Source organism: Natrix helvetica (genome assembly GCF_964273705.1).
Source record: "Natrix helvetica genome assembly, chromosome: 1".
Lineage (NCBI taxonomy): Eukaryota > Metazoa > Chordata > Lepidosauria > Squamata > Natricidae > Natrix > Natrix helvetica.
The window spans coordinates 55,942,324-55,960,225 of NC_138548.1; the positions used below are offsets into that span (position 1 = coordinate 55,942,324).

Sequence of the window (17,902 nt, forward strand, 5' to 3'; positions counted from 1 at the left end):
TGGGTTCCCGTTTGGAACACGCTGGAGAAGCTGTTATCTGTATCTGTCGGAGTCTGGGTTGCTGCCAAGGTTCTTATCTGTGAGTTCGTGTTTGGGCTTTCAGCCACCAAGATTATAGTCCTGCCAATAAAGTATGGCATTCCAGCTAAGCCTGTGTCAGCATTCATTACTGGACGGAGGGGGGTCAGAACAGGTAAGATATACCTATCTAAAAATAAAGGCTCCAGGGAACTCCCATCCACTTAATTTGACATCAGTACCAGAGAACATTTTAGCAATTGATCTATAAGCACCTTGGAAACAAGATCTTGCCAACTTGAATGATTTCATTTTTTTGAATTAATAATTTCTGTTAAAAAACAAGGTGTAGATGTTATATATGGTTTCAGGATAGCATCTGACAAAGTACCCTATGGCATTCCAATTGGGATTAATTGGGACCAGGTTATCTGAGGGACCATCTCTTGCCGTTTACATCTATCCAATCAGAGAAGGGAGGCAGGGAATGTTGCAGGATTCATCCCCTAGGGAGATACACGGGCCTTCTCCATGGTGGTCCCCTCTCTCTGGAGCATCATCCCCACAGAAATTAGAATGGCCCCCACTCTAGCACTCTTCCGGAAGGTGCTGAAGATCTGGTTCTGCTGGAGGGCCTGGGGAACCCAGAGCGAGATGGAGCCCATTAAATGGCTCGTGTGAGGTGCTGTCGCTGGGGTGGGGGTGATTTTAGTATATTAATTTATTATATGACTTCTTTTATTAGTTTGATTTTTTATATGAGTCGCCATGTGCGAATAGGCAGCAATATAAATTCAATAAATAAATAAATAAGTGTGAGCTGAACAGCATGATAATCAAGAGAATGCATAACTGGCTCAAATCATATATTCAAATAATGCTTAAACATGTTCATCATCAAATTGGAGAAAGTATTCAAATTAGGTCATAGGATTTATGACCTGGGCACTTTCTATTTTTTAAACAAATGATAGGGAAAAAGGAATACTTTTCCAAATTGCAGTTGATACGAAATTGGTAGGGCAGCTAATCTAGTCAGAAACAAAATTCTATATATTACTAATGAAGAAATGGGCTAAAAACAATAGAATTAAATTTAGCATAAACAGATGCGAAGTTTACATGGAAAGCTACAGTTTATTCTTCATTAGGCAAGATCCACTTTAACCTACCTTCCAATAAAGCAGGCAGATTCCAAATGACAGCAGAAGAAACATTTTCTAATGATAACTTCAGTTCAGAAATAAAATCAACTACCAAGAAAACATGTGTTTCACTTTACTTGATGTGTTCAAGTATAATCTCTGTACTGAGTAAAAGAAAAAACTTGACTGGAATGGCTTTTTCCAATTCTTTGGAAGTTCTTCCACAAATTAACTCATTACAGATTAACTACACGGTTCAGACTGCTTCATGCAGAGAACGTAATCAGTACAAGATGCAAATTATCAGAAATGCTGATCTAAGGCAAAATGTTAACTTTCATATCTTTATTTAGTTCTCAATAATATCAATAGCATTTACTTCTGAAACCTTTGCATTCAAACAAATAAATAGCTTAGACAAATGACTCTAGACAGAGGAACAGAGAAGTCTAAGAACTGCATCTCAAATATATGCATCTCCAGAACTGTCTAGAGAATTTCTATTGTTAGGCTGACTAAAATATATTGAACAATAAGTAAAATAAGGAAAATGGTACTTTGGTGAGTTCCTCTGAAGCAACAAGTGTCTAGATTTTCCGATGGGTTCAAACCCTTTAAATGAACTGGGTGACACTTATTGAGTACAGAAATAAGACTGCAAAAGAGGGACTAGAGTTCCTTGGCAAAAGATCATTATGATTTATCTTACTTTACTGGGAATGACTACTCTCTTTGCCCAAAGCTTGTTTCATGGCATATAATCTTATGTTGGGAATGGAAGGATACAGTATGTCTCCAAAAACTCTAAACTCCATCAGTCTTAACAAGGAAAGCCAATGAACTAATAACTGTAATATCTACAAAGCTATAGAGATTCCAGCCATATTTTAGGATGACAGGACACATCTAATACCCTATTAGATTAATAATCAAATTCTCATGTCATATGTTTATGAACTGAGTATATTTATTTATACATAGGTTTGCTCATATACTCATTGTTAAAAATTAATTCCTAAGCAGCTGTACTCCCACATAACATTCACAATGATGTTGATCTATGAGAAGACAGAAACTAAATTTTCCCAATAATCAAAGCCTGCCTCAAATAATTTATGAGAGAGGCTCTGATCCTAATTTGTTGACTTGCTGTTTTTAGTAGCCAAATTAGAATGAAAAAGTCTCCTAGTAGTAATTTAGTTTTTATTATAACTACAGAATGCAAGATACAGAATGCAAGAATGTAAATGATAATATTTATGTACAGTGTTATGTTGATGTTGATGTACAAAACTAGAAAATTAAGACATAAAATAAAGAGATTTGAAAAGTTAACTGGCCCATTTTGTGCAATGAGAGTCTTTAAAACAAAACTTGCTTTATCTAATTTATATAAAAGAAGTTGATTTTTAAGGCATGGAACTTCAACCACATGCAATTCTAATTTCCTTACAATTGCAAAACTTTTTTTTTTTCACGAAGCACTGTTACCTTCTGCATCACGTTTAGGGAATTTTAAACAGGCAAATGGAAGAGGGTCTGATTGAAGATGAAGTTAAATGAAAGAAATTGGTCTCATTTAGCACATGACAGGATTCATCTGTGTTCTCAAGTCCACTGAGGTAGCATCATGGGCGTTTCATATTCATGAGCTGCTGCGACACTGTGTTCCCGCATTTACAAAGCACCATGTTCAGCAAATTCTGTCCCTATAGACACCCCATGCATTTCATGGTCCTGTCAGAGAGACATCAAAGACTACAGTAACCAAATACTAGAAAATGGTTTTAATTAGAAAATTTCGATCTGATAATTATTTTTCTTCTAAATACCGTAGATATAAGAAAAATAAAGCAGAAAGCAACAGGCTACATAGCCTTCATAAACTGAAAGGAACCATGAGTGAAGGCAGACACAAATAAGGCTGCTCATTCAGTTTTGTAAGGATATTAAGGAAGCTGATGAAACATATGTTCCATAGCTACACTGTACTGGCTGCCATAATATAAACATTGAGGGTTATAGTTATTTTTTCTGAGATCAACCTAATAACCATTTTTTTGAGTATCTGGGAAGTGTGTTTCAAATCTTTTCAGTAAAAACAAAGCCAAAACTTTAGAAAATTTAGAACAAATCTTCAGAAAGCTGGAACTATACTGCAACACTCCCTAAAGACAGAGAGTAGTCATGTCAACATATAACATGAAACTATGATTTATATTAACCCTGGTTTTATCCATGAAATATCAACTCATTCTCAGCACCCCAATTGCTTTTCTCTCATCTCCTTTGCTTGCTTACCACTGAACTTACTACAAAATCAACAGTGAAAATTTTAAACTTGAAGAGCGAAAGAAAAAGAGCCCCTCTCCCCTTGGAGCAACCCAAACAGAACTGACTTGGCATAAGTTGTATTTGACAGTTACCTTATTTTCGTCTTTTTGCCTTTTTCCAACCTCTCAAACCCATCTTCTCTGTACAGACATTTTTCATTTAGCTACTCCAGCAACAAGTAATTTGGGATTATTTGGATTGGAAAAATAATCAACATGCAGTGTGGTCAGTCTGAACTATTTTTTATGTAAACAAATTTAAGCACACTACCCTTCAAATCCTGCTATCCTATTTCCAAAGTGTGAATTTATTTTTAAACATTTTTCCTTAAAATATCCTGAAGGGGTATAGAAGCCCTCTAGATGCTCCTTAGCACTTCCAGAAATCATTATTACAAGCCAAGTGGACTGCTGGACAGTTCAATAACCCTAACCCTAACCTACAACTTCCTCATTCTGGCAGAATATTTCTACTTTGTTGACTAATCTTATCCCAAAAAGTATATTAAAAACTTCTGGATTCACTGATAGTTTGACAGTGAGGTTGTCCTTACAGCCATTTCTGTCTTCTCATGAATTAGTGCAGCACATTTGCTCTTTGTTCTCCTTGCAAGCATAGCTACCAAAAAGACAGGAAAGCTTCCTTAATACAGCCCATTCCAAGAACAGTGCTCATAAAACAATACTCCCAAAAGGTTTTTCATACACTTTAATTCTAACATGTTTATGAATGCATGCTTGGTTTTAATTTATAAAGATTATATAGCTATCATTTCTGGAGTTTTTTTCATTTAGGTAGTATAAGCATAAGAAATTTAGAAATCTTTTTTATGATGGCTGGATGATGAGTAGGATGCTTTAAAAGTTAAATGGAAGAAGTGTTTTAGAGGCAGTTCAGCTTTCAGGAAAAAAGCAACACATGAGGTTCAGATTATTTTCAATTCCAATTGTGTCCTAATATATTAAAGAACATAGCATTGCCTTCTTTTCTTGATCATAAATACACTTAAGAATAATAGAGGCTGAAGATAGCATGACTCCTTTTGCTCAGAGGTCCTTAATTGGATATAGTTAAAGTTTTGAAAACACATTCTAGATACAAAATAGTTGTCATGGTGGGTTTGACCAATTACAAAGCAGACATTCATTTGAAGGCAAAGTTGTCCCTCATTTTATTCTAACAGTGCTTCTGTGTCTATGAAGGTTCATAGATTATAGCATAAATGCAGATTATGCTTGAGGCTGATTCTGTAGCATGCTATTGCCCATGAAGAACTTCTGCAAATTCTTCCACACTGTATAGTTCTTCTATTTATCATTTAATTATTTGCTGTAGGCGTTGAGTACCAGAATACAGCAACAAGCTATTATCCCTTTCAGTTTTTAAAAAAATTATAACTGAAAACTGACTCTTTGGCACTAAGTACAGCATATGTGATCCTCGTCCTCCCAGACTTAGGCACCTCTGAGACCTTCATGGCCAATCCAGAATTATAATATATCACTATTATGCTATTCACTGCAATATATATCTTCATAGACACTATAACATTTCAAGTAATCAGACTTCCTAAAATATACCTATTATAATTAACTGCACTCTGAATGGCCTTATCTGAGCAATGTTATATAGCCTTGGAAGCTAAACTGGGTTGAAACCAGTGACTGCCAGGAAATCCCAAAACTGTAGATTGAACTAAAAAGTAAAAAAAAAAAAATTACAAAAGAAAGCAATGGCAAACCATTTCCCGAACACATTCTTCAACCATCAAATTTCCAAGAGTTGAGCTTAGTTTGAAGGAAGCATTTAGCTTAAATCTCATTGTCAATGGGTATAATTTTTGCAAGATACAAATTAATCCAAATCCTCATGGATCTCTATACTTTTTTCACCTGTCACCCACCTACCTGATAAAAGGAAATCAGAAACATATGTAAGAATTGCAGCTAGATATGTGTGTATGGGAAAACTAAAATTTCATCTAAAGAAGAAAAGAAGACTCAAATCCAAAGAAGATAACATGAAATACCAAAGAGGAGAAACTGTAGCATCAGAGAAGCAGAAATAGACTTCCAATAAGATGTGATTTGCTAAAGTGCAATTTATCTCTTTCTCCCCCCCAAAAAAATAAATAAAACTTGTGAAGAAAGATATTAAGCAAGAAATTAATTCATACTATTTCTGCTATTTCCAGTATTTTGGGAAATTGATCACATCATATAAAAAAGGAAATGGCTGTTTTTTCTCTGTTCATCTGTTACAGTGCAGATATTCCTTGGATAGCGCTCTACACAGCTTCAGCTTCTAGAGAAATTGTCATAGACTTGGGGTATGAGACTGAATTGGAGTTTCAGCCACAATTTCTAACTAGTGAGAGTGGTGAATAGTTATTTATTCATCCTGCCTAAGCAGGGAGTTGGACTAAAAGACCTCCAAGGTCCCTTCTAACTCTGTTATTCTATTCTATTCTAAATAAATTATTTACCAACTTTATTACAGTAGTGGAAATTGTGGTTGAAACACCAATTCAGATGGGAACTTACAGAAATTCCATCTAATTTATAGTTTGGTACGTTAGCAGTTTTGAGATTCTAAGAACTTTGAGCTGGCACTCAGAGACCAACAAATTTAATAAATTATTACTATTATTTCTTGTCTTTCACAATATAGTGAGAAACTTGATAAGATTAGAAAAAGAAATTGTTAAAGAAACCAAGAAATTAATTGCAGTTTTAATTGTACAAGATTCAATAAAAACTAAAGAGCTTGATATCATTTCTTTAGAGCACAAAGAAACATTAGTACAAGCTATAAAAAAACCTGTTTCAGTTCTGGACAGACTGTTGAACTGACTGAAGCATCTTATTGTGTGCCTTCTAGTTCCTCACAGCCCCATGAACCTGTTGTTACTAATTTTTTTGGAGATCAAATTAAGATAAAATATTGCAAGTACTCTAGAATTGCAGCACATTTGGAATATGAAGAAAAGCAATTGATATTCCTTCCAGATCTACCTTACAAAATGAAACAGAAGCATGAAGAGTTTCACCAAGCAGACCTCCAGGTGAGGCATCAATAAATAAAATATTTCCTTATCTTTGGATACTGGTATAAGTGCATTTTGCAATCTAGAAATGGCTATTTATTACCACAAGGAATGTCTGACTATTCAGAGAGTCACAAAAGAAGCACAACAGTCTATCTAAAAACAATTCATTGATTTGGAAGCTTGATGAACCTATCAATTGAACAAATTGGGGGTTTTCTCCCTTTCTTTTCTTTTCTACCCTTTCTTCTTCTTCTTCCCCACAATTGTTAGCTAGATTTTAGGGAATGGAGGTTAGATATTCAAAGTTCTGTGTAAAGAGTTTTGTTGGTATTTTTGTTAGATACATTTTGTTTGGTGTAAGCTAAAGTGCTGTCCTAGAATTATAGAATGTGAATTATAGTGACGCCTTAGATGTACAAGAAATATTTTTTAAAAACACCTGCAAAAGCCATTAAAACATAAAACTCCCAAAACTATTAAAATTTAAAAATATATAATCTGCAGAAGAGCAGCATTCATTTTCCTAACAGTATAAACACTTAGCAGATTCTTAACCAACATCACTGGATATCCAGGCCCGATGGCAATCTCTATCTTCACTTAACAGACAATGGAAATGATAAAAACTGAAAGAGCACTAGACGCATTTAAATTCAGGGAAGTTAGGAAAGTGACACAAAGAAAAGGGATTCTTGCTTTTCAACAGAGTATCATTTTTAAAGGGAAACGATATAGAAAAATCTTTATAGGAAAGTAACAAGACAAAATATACGTTGTTCCAAGGTTTCTATTGAATAAACTATGTTACCATATATTTAAAGTACAGAGGGAATAATATATAATAATATATAAATTTGTAAAACTAAGTATTAATTCAAATTAATATTTGCAGAGGCATAAATCATGGAAATATATTTATATATCTATAAGGGAAAATACATCAAAGTAATATGTACAGTTACAAGAAATGAAACAGTTATTTTATATGCATAATTTTTGAGCTTACAAATACAAGTAATACATGTAAAATGGTCATTTACTCTTTGAACTGAATAGCAAATGCTACATGTAATTAATTATGCAATTATAAAATTACTTACAAAATGATGAAAAAGAAAAAACAACTGAGTATGTAAATTGTGCTGCATTAAACAATTTAATAGCTGTAAAATAATAAACCTCATATTTGAGAAAACAGCTAGATAAAATGGTTTCAGCCAAACAATATTCTTTGGCTTAATATAACAAACATATAAGAATTAATGATTGGCCATGTGCCAATAGTGGTGATTCTATCCTGAAATGTTAAGACTGCAAAAGTTTTTTTTTTAAAAAAGCAAGGCGATTCAGTTGTCTTCTTATTAATTCTATCAATGTTGCCTCAGGGCAAGATACAAAAATGACATCTGTAGATGCCACACATTATTGCTTCCTACAGAACAGATTTTAGATTTAATTGTACACTAGCTGTAAGTAATGCAGGAGAACTAAGCCTTACAATTCCTACATTAAGAACACCAGAGAACAGTATTCTAGTTTTTCTATAATACACATTTTGCAGATGGAAATTTCCTACAACTACTCAATTATAAAACACAGAATAATGCTTGGTAAAGGGTATAATTGGATTGAAGGAAAACTACTGGTTAGGAGGTTATAAAAACTACTAAGAACTTGTTTTATCCTGGAGACTTCGAATGTTCTCCTTTACAAGAACAAAGCAATTTTTAAAAAGCAGCAGCAACCAAAGTAAAAAACGTTTAATTAAAAACCAAAAAACAATACTCATTTAAACTACATTAATTTTATTATGTAGTTAAAACATCTTGTTCATAATGTTACACCACTGACAAGATAATATAATATCAAAATTTGGATCAGTTTTTATTTTAATAAATATTAATAGAAGCATAAGTTTTATTATTTGTACTACATATCATTCTTTTATAGAAAAAAAAGCAGCTGCAAAGCAGTGTAGCCTACCTGAGGAAAATTTCTCTTCAATGCAGTATACCTGAGAAAAGCTCCTGACAGTAAAAAGCAAATAACAGCTGGCATAGGAAGCACAGTAAAAAAATCTTTATTGGGTAGAATATGTTCAAAACTCAGACTGTGAATTAATAGGAAAAACTGCAAGTCATATAGAAAAAGCTACTTTGGAGTCATCGGGAAATATAAATATTAGAAGTAATAGTTATAAAGCTCTAAAATGTTTCTGAAATAAATAGTGATTATCATCATGATTCTGTTAAAACTACCAAAACTAAATAGTATTAAATAATACTAGTGCCTATTTATGCAGTGGTTGTGTTGAGGTATAGTCATATATCCCCTAAGTAGGAAGGGAAAGAAAATAGAAACTCTGTATTATTATACTATACAGTTACATTAATGAGGACTACTTTAATATATGATCAAAAAGGAACTTCTCATAAATATCTTATTCAATACTGTTAGAGCACAGATATATCTGTTTTATTTAATCATTTTCATAATTGAGTGGAAAAAAATAAGACAAACTGGATTTCTTTATGTGAAATTTCTGACTGTGAATATGTATGATTTTATACATATATATGATTAGTAGAATTCATGACATTTTCATATCCAGAAACTTCTCAGAAGCCCCTTCATTGCACATGAAGCCGTTATAGCTGACAGCCACTGGGACTGATCACAGTCACTCAGAATCAGATTTTCATAATTCAGACAAGGACTCCAATTGCTGCTTTCTTTCGTGCTGCTATCAGATGATAAATTGATGGGGGGAGCAAATCCTGAGGGAAAAGCACTACAATTAAGGGCTGTGCAGTTCTCTTGCTGTCCCTCTACAGCTGCAATTTTCAAAGGAACTTGCCTTAGGCACTTTCAAATGATGGCACCTCAGTTCTGTAATCATATTTCAAGAGCTTTTCTTAAAGGGTCTTTTAGATAAACTTAGTCCATCAACCACACTTAAGGACTCCACAATCACAGCTACAATATGACAATGTACTGTTTTTCAGAATTTTGGCATGAAAATATCAAACATTTCAAAACACATGCACTTACCACTATCCACCAGCTTTACACAAATGATGCACATTATTGAATACTGTTTTAACCATTTATTTCAGAGTCATGAAATGTGATTTTTTTTAAAAAAAGCATTAAAAATTCACAAATAAACATTTTAGATGCCTCATTGCTGTCATGCTTACTGACTGCTGATCAGGTTTACCATAGAAAGTGGTAATTTTTATAAATATTTTCTATCATTTATAATAATTTTACTCTCTAGCAATCAGACCTGCATAAAATACTAAGTTAAATCAAAACGTAAAATAATCATTTTTAATTTGTTCCTTCTGTTAGAAGAAGAATTTGGAGCTCTAACCGAAGTTGTGATTGTGCAAGTATAAACAAAAATAAGATCAAGACAGCTATAAAGAAAGAAGAAATATTTATTCCTAAAAGCAAAGTGTTTGTCTTTAAAGGCAGCTGCAGGGAAATGGGGTACAATGACACAGTTATATAGGGAGGTTTGTCCTAGATGTGGAAGTGTCTAGGTGCTGATTCTAGGGTGACACTTGAGAGATGTATGTGTGTAGGTATGTCTATGATGTTTATTCTTGTGAACATGCAGTTCCGTTGGGAGACCTAATTCAATTAACTCTGTTTGCAGACCTTATTCTTTATATGTGGATTAGGTCTGGGTAACTTTGGGGGGATTTGAGAAAGTTTGAGTAAAAGATTTTCTGCCATTTGCTATTTTTAGTTGATTAACTTAGTTTCAACAGAACTGTCAATTATCTAGTAAAGACACTAATTCTCAGTCCATTATGGATCCTGTTAATGTTTTAAGGAAAGATGGAAACACTATAAAGAATAAAGTATATTTTGATATAAAACTTCTCACACTTTCTCCCTCCAATCTTCATTTTATCCACTCTACAGTGTCCTTCTTAAGCAACTGTATCATATTTTCCTCACCTCTGACCATTAGAATTATAAATATTCCATAGTTTTAGTGGTTAGTATTTGCCAAGACATCTCAGTTATAATGCAAGCACTTTGATCTGCACTGAATGCTCATGTTTAAAACTACAGTAGCTAAAAATAATAATATTTCATGTTAACTGTTTAAGGCAGAATCAACTGAAGAATCTCGAATTAATTAGTAAAGTACTCATCAGTGAGAAGGCCACATCCAATTTTTCAATAAGAAACATAGCTGGCATAGAGACTGAATGAACTCCTCCACAATGCAGCATCTGGTTTAAAGTTCTCTTACAAATAACAAACATAATAAATAAAACACATATATACCAGACTGTTGTGGCCCTGCAGGATCCGGTTGAGCTGCTGATGGACTCGGATAGCGAGGAACCATATGAGTCTGCCCTGGATGATGTGGAGGACCCTGTGCAGGGTTCAGACTCAGAGCAGAAACCAGAGAGGCTGGTTGGCCACCAGGAGGTGCCTGAGGCATGGAGCAGTGGGGATGATCAAAGGCAGTTTGTCCCTGATGCTAGATTGAGAAGGGCTGAGAAATGGAAGCAGCAACTCGGAAGGCAGACTCACAGAAGATGATTAAGCACAGGTGGTAGTGGATTGGCCCCTCCCAAGAGAGATTATAGGTGAGGCGTTGGGAGGGGACATTTGCAGGAAACAAATGTCCAAATTAGTTCAAATTAGTAGTTAAGAAAATCTATCTGTGTATTCTAGCCGTGTCTGTTCATTTGGACTATCTGCATTGCTTCATTTGAATTATCTGGGTTGCTGCAGAGCTACTCTATTGAACGTGAGTTGTCTGTACCCTCAGCCAAAGGATTTGTTATCTCAGTAATTAAACAGTGGCAAACAGCCAAGCCTGTGTTCTGGTTTATTCACAGGCGTGAAAGGGGGGGGGGGGGTCAGAACACCAGACTATATATAAAGATAAAAAATACTTTCTCTCAACTCAGTTGTCATATAGATTGAGTAGAGCATTTGCCTTTAACTTATCTATATCATCAGGTACAGGTAGTCCTCAATTTACAACCACAATTGAGCCCAAAATTTATGTTGCTAAGTGAGAAATTTGTTAAGTGAGTTTCGGCCCGTTTTATGACTTTTCTCACCACATTTGCTAAATGAATCATTGCAATTCTTAAATTAGTAACATGGTTGTTAAGTGAATCTGATTTCTACACTGACTTTGCTTGTCAGAAGGTCGCAAAAGGGGATCACATGACTCAGGGACACTGTAACCATCAAAAATCTGAGTCAGCTGTCAAGCATTCAAATGTAAATCATGTGGCCATGAGGATCCTGCAATGGTCATAAGTGTGAAAAATCATCATACATCACTATTTTCAGTGCCATTGTAATTTTAAATGGTCACTAAATGAACTATTGTAAGGATTACCTATACAGCAATTAGCTTCCATTTATAACAACAAGTAACACTGAAATTATGCAATTCAAGAGAAATACTAGGTTGACCTGCTCAAGACAATCAAATGCAAAAGAGCGTAATTCCTATTTTTTTTTATTGTACAGTTAATTTCCGAGCTGTATTTCCCATAAACAGAGCTAGTCTAGCTAATCTTTAATTTAGAAAGGAGGTGAATGAGGAGGACATGATTGAAGTGTACAAAATTGTGCATAGTATAGATCAAGTGGAAAAGGAGAAGCTGTTTTTCTTTCCCCAAAATATTAGAACCAGAGTTCAATTAATAAAAATTGAATACTGGAAGAATCAAGACAGACAACAGGTTATTTTTATATATAAAATGAGATGCTTAGCCTTGATGGAAGTGTGCTTGCCTCTGAAGTCCTTCTGCTTGAAAATTGGTAGATTCCTTGTTCAGTTGGTTGGACCACTATGAGAACAGACTGCTGAACTAAACGAGCCTAAGGTCTGATTCAGCAGGGGACTGTTTATGCTCTTAATGAAGAACTTAACAAATAAAATAAGGTCCTAATGAATAGCAGGATATAATTGCAATCAGAATGAAGATCTTAATTAAGTTAGTGATGATATTGCACAGCTATAACTATGCTCATTTGTTCTTAGCAAATCAAGAAAAGGGAAGAAATAAAATATTTCCAAAGAATAGGATACCACCTCTTGCAAATTGATTATTTTAAAAGACTTAATATTTTTTTTTATTTAGACCCATAAAGCAGTTTGAGCTTGGAATAAGTACCTTGCTCTGTGGAAATTCTTAACAGATAGCATTTTTTCAATTCCCATTTTAGCCTGGCATCTCCCATCTCATCCAGTTCTATTATTGAGCTGAGCTCAGTCACTTCTGCCCATTTTCCCTGTTGACATGGATAGAAAATTGAGCAATTACCCTTAAACGCTTTTCTCTTAGATCACCCAGATTGCTACATACACAATATTAAGTCCTCAATTGCCCCTGGCCAAAAGTGGTTCAACCAGGTCTGTCTTTTAGGAATTAAACAATTTTTGTTGCTTGCAAGAGTTTATTATTCGTAGGGTTGTCATCTACTAAATCCTATTAAAATAGCTTCCTGTGGTGCAAGCTAGTCTGTCTCTAAGTCTAAAAACAAGATAAAAACAAGACAGAAATAACTTGTCATTCCACTAATCATTCAACGTGCATTGGTTAAGTATATTCATATACATACATGTACCACAAAGAAATGCATTGATTAAACTCTACTATTTCATTTATGCAAACTTTGCTAATAAATAATAAATCCCACATATAAAACAGAACATAAACAGTACCAATTTCATTGTATTTAAGTACAATGACAATAAAGATTATACTTAGAATTAAAATTTAGGAAATTTGTTGGATCTTTTAAAGTGAAGTTTCTAATTTTCATAACTATTAGAGCTGAATGAAAAAGTGCAATAGCAATGTCTAGAAATAAATGAAATGTCAGATATAACATAGACGCCCAACAATGGGATTGCCATTGGTCTTTGTATAAATATTTTCAAAAAGATACAGATAGATGCAGTAAAAAGTATACATGCAGTACATACAAATTTGGGATAAATGGTGTTATGCAGTTAAGAGGTAAGAAAGAGTAAGCAATGTTTTTAAAGAAAAGCATAAGAACAAGGAATATAGCTAAATATAATTTATATCAACATCATTCATCTTTCTAACTCATTTGATTTTATCAAGTCTATATATCACTTCATATATTGAGTTTTCTTCTTTACAACTCACCTCTATATCCATTTAACTATAATTTTTTGATCCTCCTTCCATTTCACCCATTCATCTCCCTTCATATTTGTTTGCTATTCATCTATTCTGTATTTTATCATAAAACTACATCAATATAGTTATTTCATATGAATTACTCATTTTGTATTCCCACTAATCCAGCTCCCATTAATTTTTTGACATTATGTTTTATTTTAACACACACAATTCCCATTATATTTAGTTTTATGTTTCTCTTAACATACCAAAGTCTGACTTCCATGTAAAAGTAGGCATGGGGCCAGGTTCTCTGCAGGACCACTTCCCCCTAAGGATACCTGTCCTAACACGATCAGATAGGATGGACATGCTCCTAGATCCTTCCCTTAAATATTGCCATCTTATGGAAAGTAGGAAACCTGCCTTTTCCATGGTAGCCCCTGCCCTATAAAAATATTTTCTCTTTTAAGTTTGTAGGCCTCTACCCCTCTAGCTTTCTGAAAGCACTAAAGATGTGGCTTTTCCCCAAAGCACTGAGACAGCGTAAGGTGGATAAGAGATTCTAATGAAGGACTGTTAACTTTGCTGACAGTTTTTAAAATGTTTAATTAAATATGAAACATTTAATAAATGTATGCATCATGTTGGTTTATTATTGATTTTTTTTAAAAAAATGTGATTAGTAACTGCCCAGAGTTCAATATAAAATGGGAGGCTATATAAATGTTTAAAATAAGAAAGATCAGCCATTTTTGTTCTTTCAACAAATTCATTCTTCACCATAGAACCCACCATTTCAATGTCTTAAAATGTTTTCATATATTTTCCCATCTTTAGTGAGCATTTTACCAAGATACACACATTCAATTAGTTGCTCTAACTTTTCATTAAACTGTATTTAATAGTTCATATTTGGGGAAGCAGAGTACAAGAATTTATTAAAGTGATTGTCTTAAAAACATAGGTTGAAGAAAAATTGGGTATTAAAATATTTTTAAAATTGTAAATTAATAATATACATTAATATTCTAATGACTTTTGATATCAAAAACAAATAGAACATAATGCATGATAACATATAAATTACATTAGAAAGATATCCTGAATTTCTTTGCTGCCTTCCAGCCAAAGAAAAGGCGTCAGAAACATGAGAGTACCTTAATTTCAATTAAAGGGGAAATTTGTACCTTCTCCATTATCTGCCTCTATGCTCTGTTGTCTTAGACGATGACTGAAAAATATTACAAAGTGAAGTCACCATTAGAGGCAAGTGTAGGAAACAGCATCTTAAGTTTTCCTCTGAAGAAATCCATATAGCATTTTTTGGCTCTAAACAGAACTATAAACCTACAAATTATTAGAAAAGAAAGTGAATCTTTGCAAATCTTTTTGCATATATATCAATCTTGGTGCTTCAATATTACATTGACTCTAGTAAAGACCATATCTGAAGACCAAATCAAAAGTAATGGTTCCAAATCCATAATTTTAGCTTAAATAGGGATATTTTAATAAATAGAACAAGAAAAAATATCCTTGAAATTAGTTTCGAACTTCAAGGGTTTAACAAGCTCCTTTTGTAGATTTGATAAGAAAATATTTTCCAAGTATTTGTCTTGATTTGCCATTTGTAATTCCCCTGTAATTTTTAAAAATTCAGCCATTTTCTTTAATATATCCAATAATCTAATAATAAAGAACAATAAAAATTTGTCCTTTTCTAAATCATTTTCTTTGCTTATCATTTGTAATTTCACTTACAGTACTTTCCCTGTCTTGTCAGACAAAATTCATATCTATCGTTTCTACCTTAATATATTTTGGACATAATTTATCCATACAATTAGACATCTTTACTGAAACTGATGATATTGTAGCTTTTAATTTCTAACTCAATTCTTCAAAGATCCCCTTTAATATTTCCAATGTTATGACATTTTGTGTCATTTTGTAAGTTCCAGTTAACCAGTACCAAAAGCAGATTAGTATTTTTCCAATTGATTTAGAATTTTTAGTCCTCTTTAGCATCTAGTTTCTAAAACCATAGTCATTTATCTTGTATTATGAAGAAGAATAGTTAAGATAATTCTGTTTACATGAGAAGTTATTTATTTTTGTAATTAATTCCAAAATCTTATAGTAAATGTCAATATTCCAAATTTAACTTGATCTTTAACCCATTTCTTTCATCAAAATCATATTTAGCTTTTTGCTATTTATTTCAAATTCTTTATTTTTTAAGTTTGCAATTAATTTTTCTTTGGTTCAAAATTGCAGCTAAACTCACCCAGCAACTTTTCAAATGTATTGTTCCAAAGGTCTCTAATAGCTTTAAGATGGTTAATAGGAATTTTCTGAAAGTGATTAAAGAGGCTTACAAAAGTAGTGTCTTTTAAAAGGCTCTGCTTGTCAGGCACAAAGGATCAGATCCATAGGTGAAGATCCAATTAAACTGATTTATTGCTATTCATGCCTATGCACAGGAATATTCTCAACCCATGATTAGTATTTACTAGGAGTTAAATAAGGCCAACAGAATTCAAAGGACTTTGGGCTTAGTCTGCTTATGGTTACATACAGGTGAAACTTTAAAAATTAGAATATCATGCAAAAGTTCATTTATTTCAGTAATGCAACTTAAAAGGTGAAACTAATATATAAGATAGATTCATTACATGCAAAGCAAGATAGGTCAAGCTGTGATTTGTCATAATTGTGATGATTATGGTTTACAGCTCATGAAAACCCCAAATCCACAATCTCAGAAAATTAGAATATTGTGAAAAGGTGCAATATTCTAGGCTCAAAGTGTCCCACTCTAATCAGCTAATTAAGCCATAACACCTGCAAAGGGTTCCTGAGCCTTTAAATGGTCTTTCACTCTGGTTCAGGAGGAATCACAATCATGGGAAAGACTGCTGACCTGACAGTTGTGCAGAAAAAACATCATTGACATTCTCCATAAGGAGGGAAAGCCTCAAAAGGTAATTGCAAAAGAAGTTGGATGTTCCCAAAGTGCTGTATCAAAGCACATTAATAGAAAGTGATGTGGAAGGGAAAAGTGTGGAAAAAAAGGTGAACAAGCAGCAGGGATGACCGCAGCCTGGAGAGGATTGTCAGGAAAAGGCCATTCAAAAGTGTTGGGGACTTTCACAAGGAGTGGACTGAGGCTAGAGTCAGTGCATCAAGAGCCACCACACAGAGATGGATCCTGGACATGGGCTTCAAATGTCACATTCCTCTTGTCAAGCCGCTCCTGAACAATAAATGTCAGAAGCATCTTACCTAGGCTAAAAAAAACCAGAGCTGATCTGTTGCTCAGTGGTCCAAAGTCCTCTTTTCTGATGAGAGCAACTTTTGCATCTCATTTGGAAACCAAGGACCCCGAGTATGGAGGAAGAACGGAGAGGCACACACTGCAAGATGCTTGAAGTCCAGTGTGAACTTTTCACAGTCTGTGTTGATTTGGGGAGCCATGTCATCTGCTAGTGTTGGTCCACTGTGCTTCATTAAGTCCAGGATCAACACAGCCATCTACCAGGAGATTTTGGAGCCCTTCATGCTTCCTTCCGCAGATTTATGGGGATGCTGATTTCATTTTCCAGCAGGACCTGGCACCTGCCCACACTGCCAAAAGCACCAAAACCTGGTTCAATGACTGTGGGGTTACTCTGCTTGATTGGCCAGCAAACTCGCCTGACCTGAACCCCATAAAGAATCTATGGGGCATTGCCAAGAGAAAGATGAGAGACATGAGACCGAACAATGCAGAAAAGCTGAAGGCCGCTATTGAAGCGTCCTGGTCTTCCATAACACCGCAGCAGTGCCACAGGCTGATAGCTTCCATGCCACGCCGCATTGAGGCAGTAATTGCTGCAAAAGGGGCCCAAACCAAGTACTGAGTACATATGCATGCTTATACTTTTCAGAGGTCCGATATTGTTCTATGTACAATCCTTGTTTTATTGACTGCATGTAATATTTTAATTTTCTGAGATTGTGGATTTGGGGTTTTCATGAGCTGTAAGCCATAATCATCACAATTATGACAAATCACGGCTTGAACTATCTTGCTTTGCATGTAATGAGTCTATCTCATATGTTAGTTTCACCTTTTAAGTTGCATTACTGAAATAAATGAACTTTTGCACGATATTCTAATTTTTCGAGTTTCACCTGTAGACATTCTAGGCTGATTT

The 17,902-nt window shown here is 34.2% G+C and overlaps 1 protein-coding gene across 1 annotated transcript in view; it reads right to left on the reverse strand.

Annotated features, from left to right (window-relative positions):
- Positions 1 to 17,902, reverse strand: part of IFT43 (intraflagellar transport 43) — a 70,924-nt gene that overhangs the window by 9,621 nt on the left and 43,401 nt on the right. Inside the window, exon 5 of the mRNA XM_081948122.1 lies at positions 14,891 to 14,934. Within this exon, the coding sequence (XP_081804248.1) occupies positions 14,891 to 14,934 (44 nt within the window). The remainder of the gene's footprint in view (positions 1 to 14,890; positions 14,935 to 17,902) is intronic.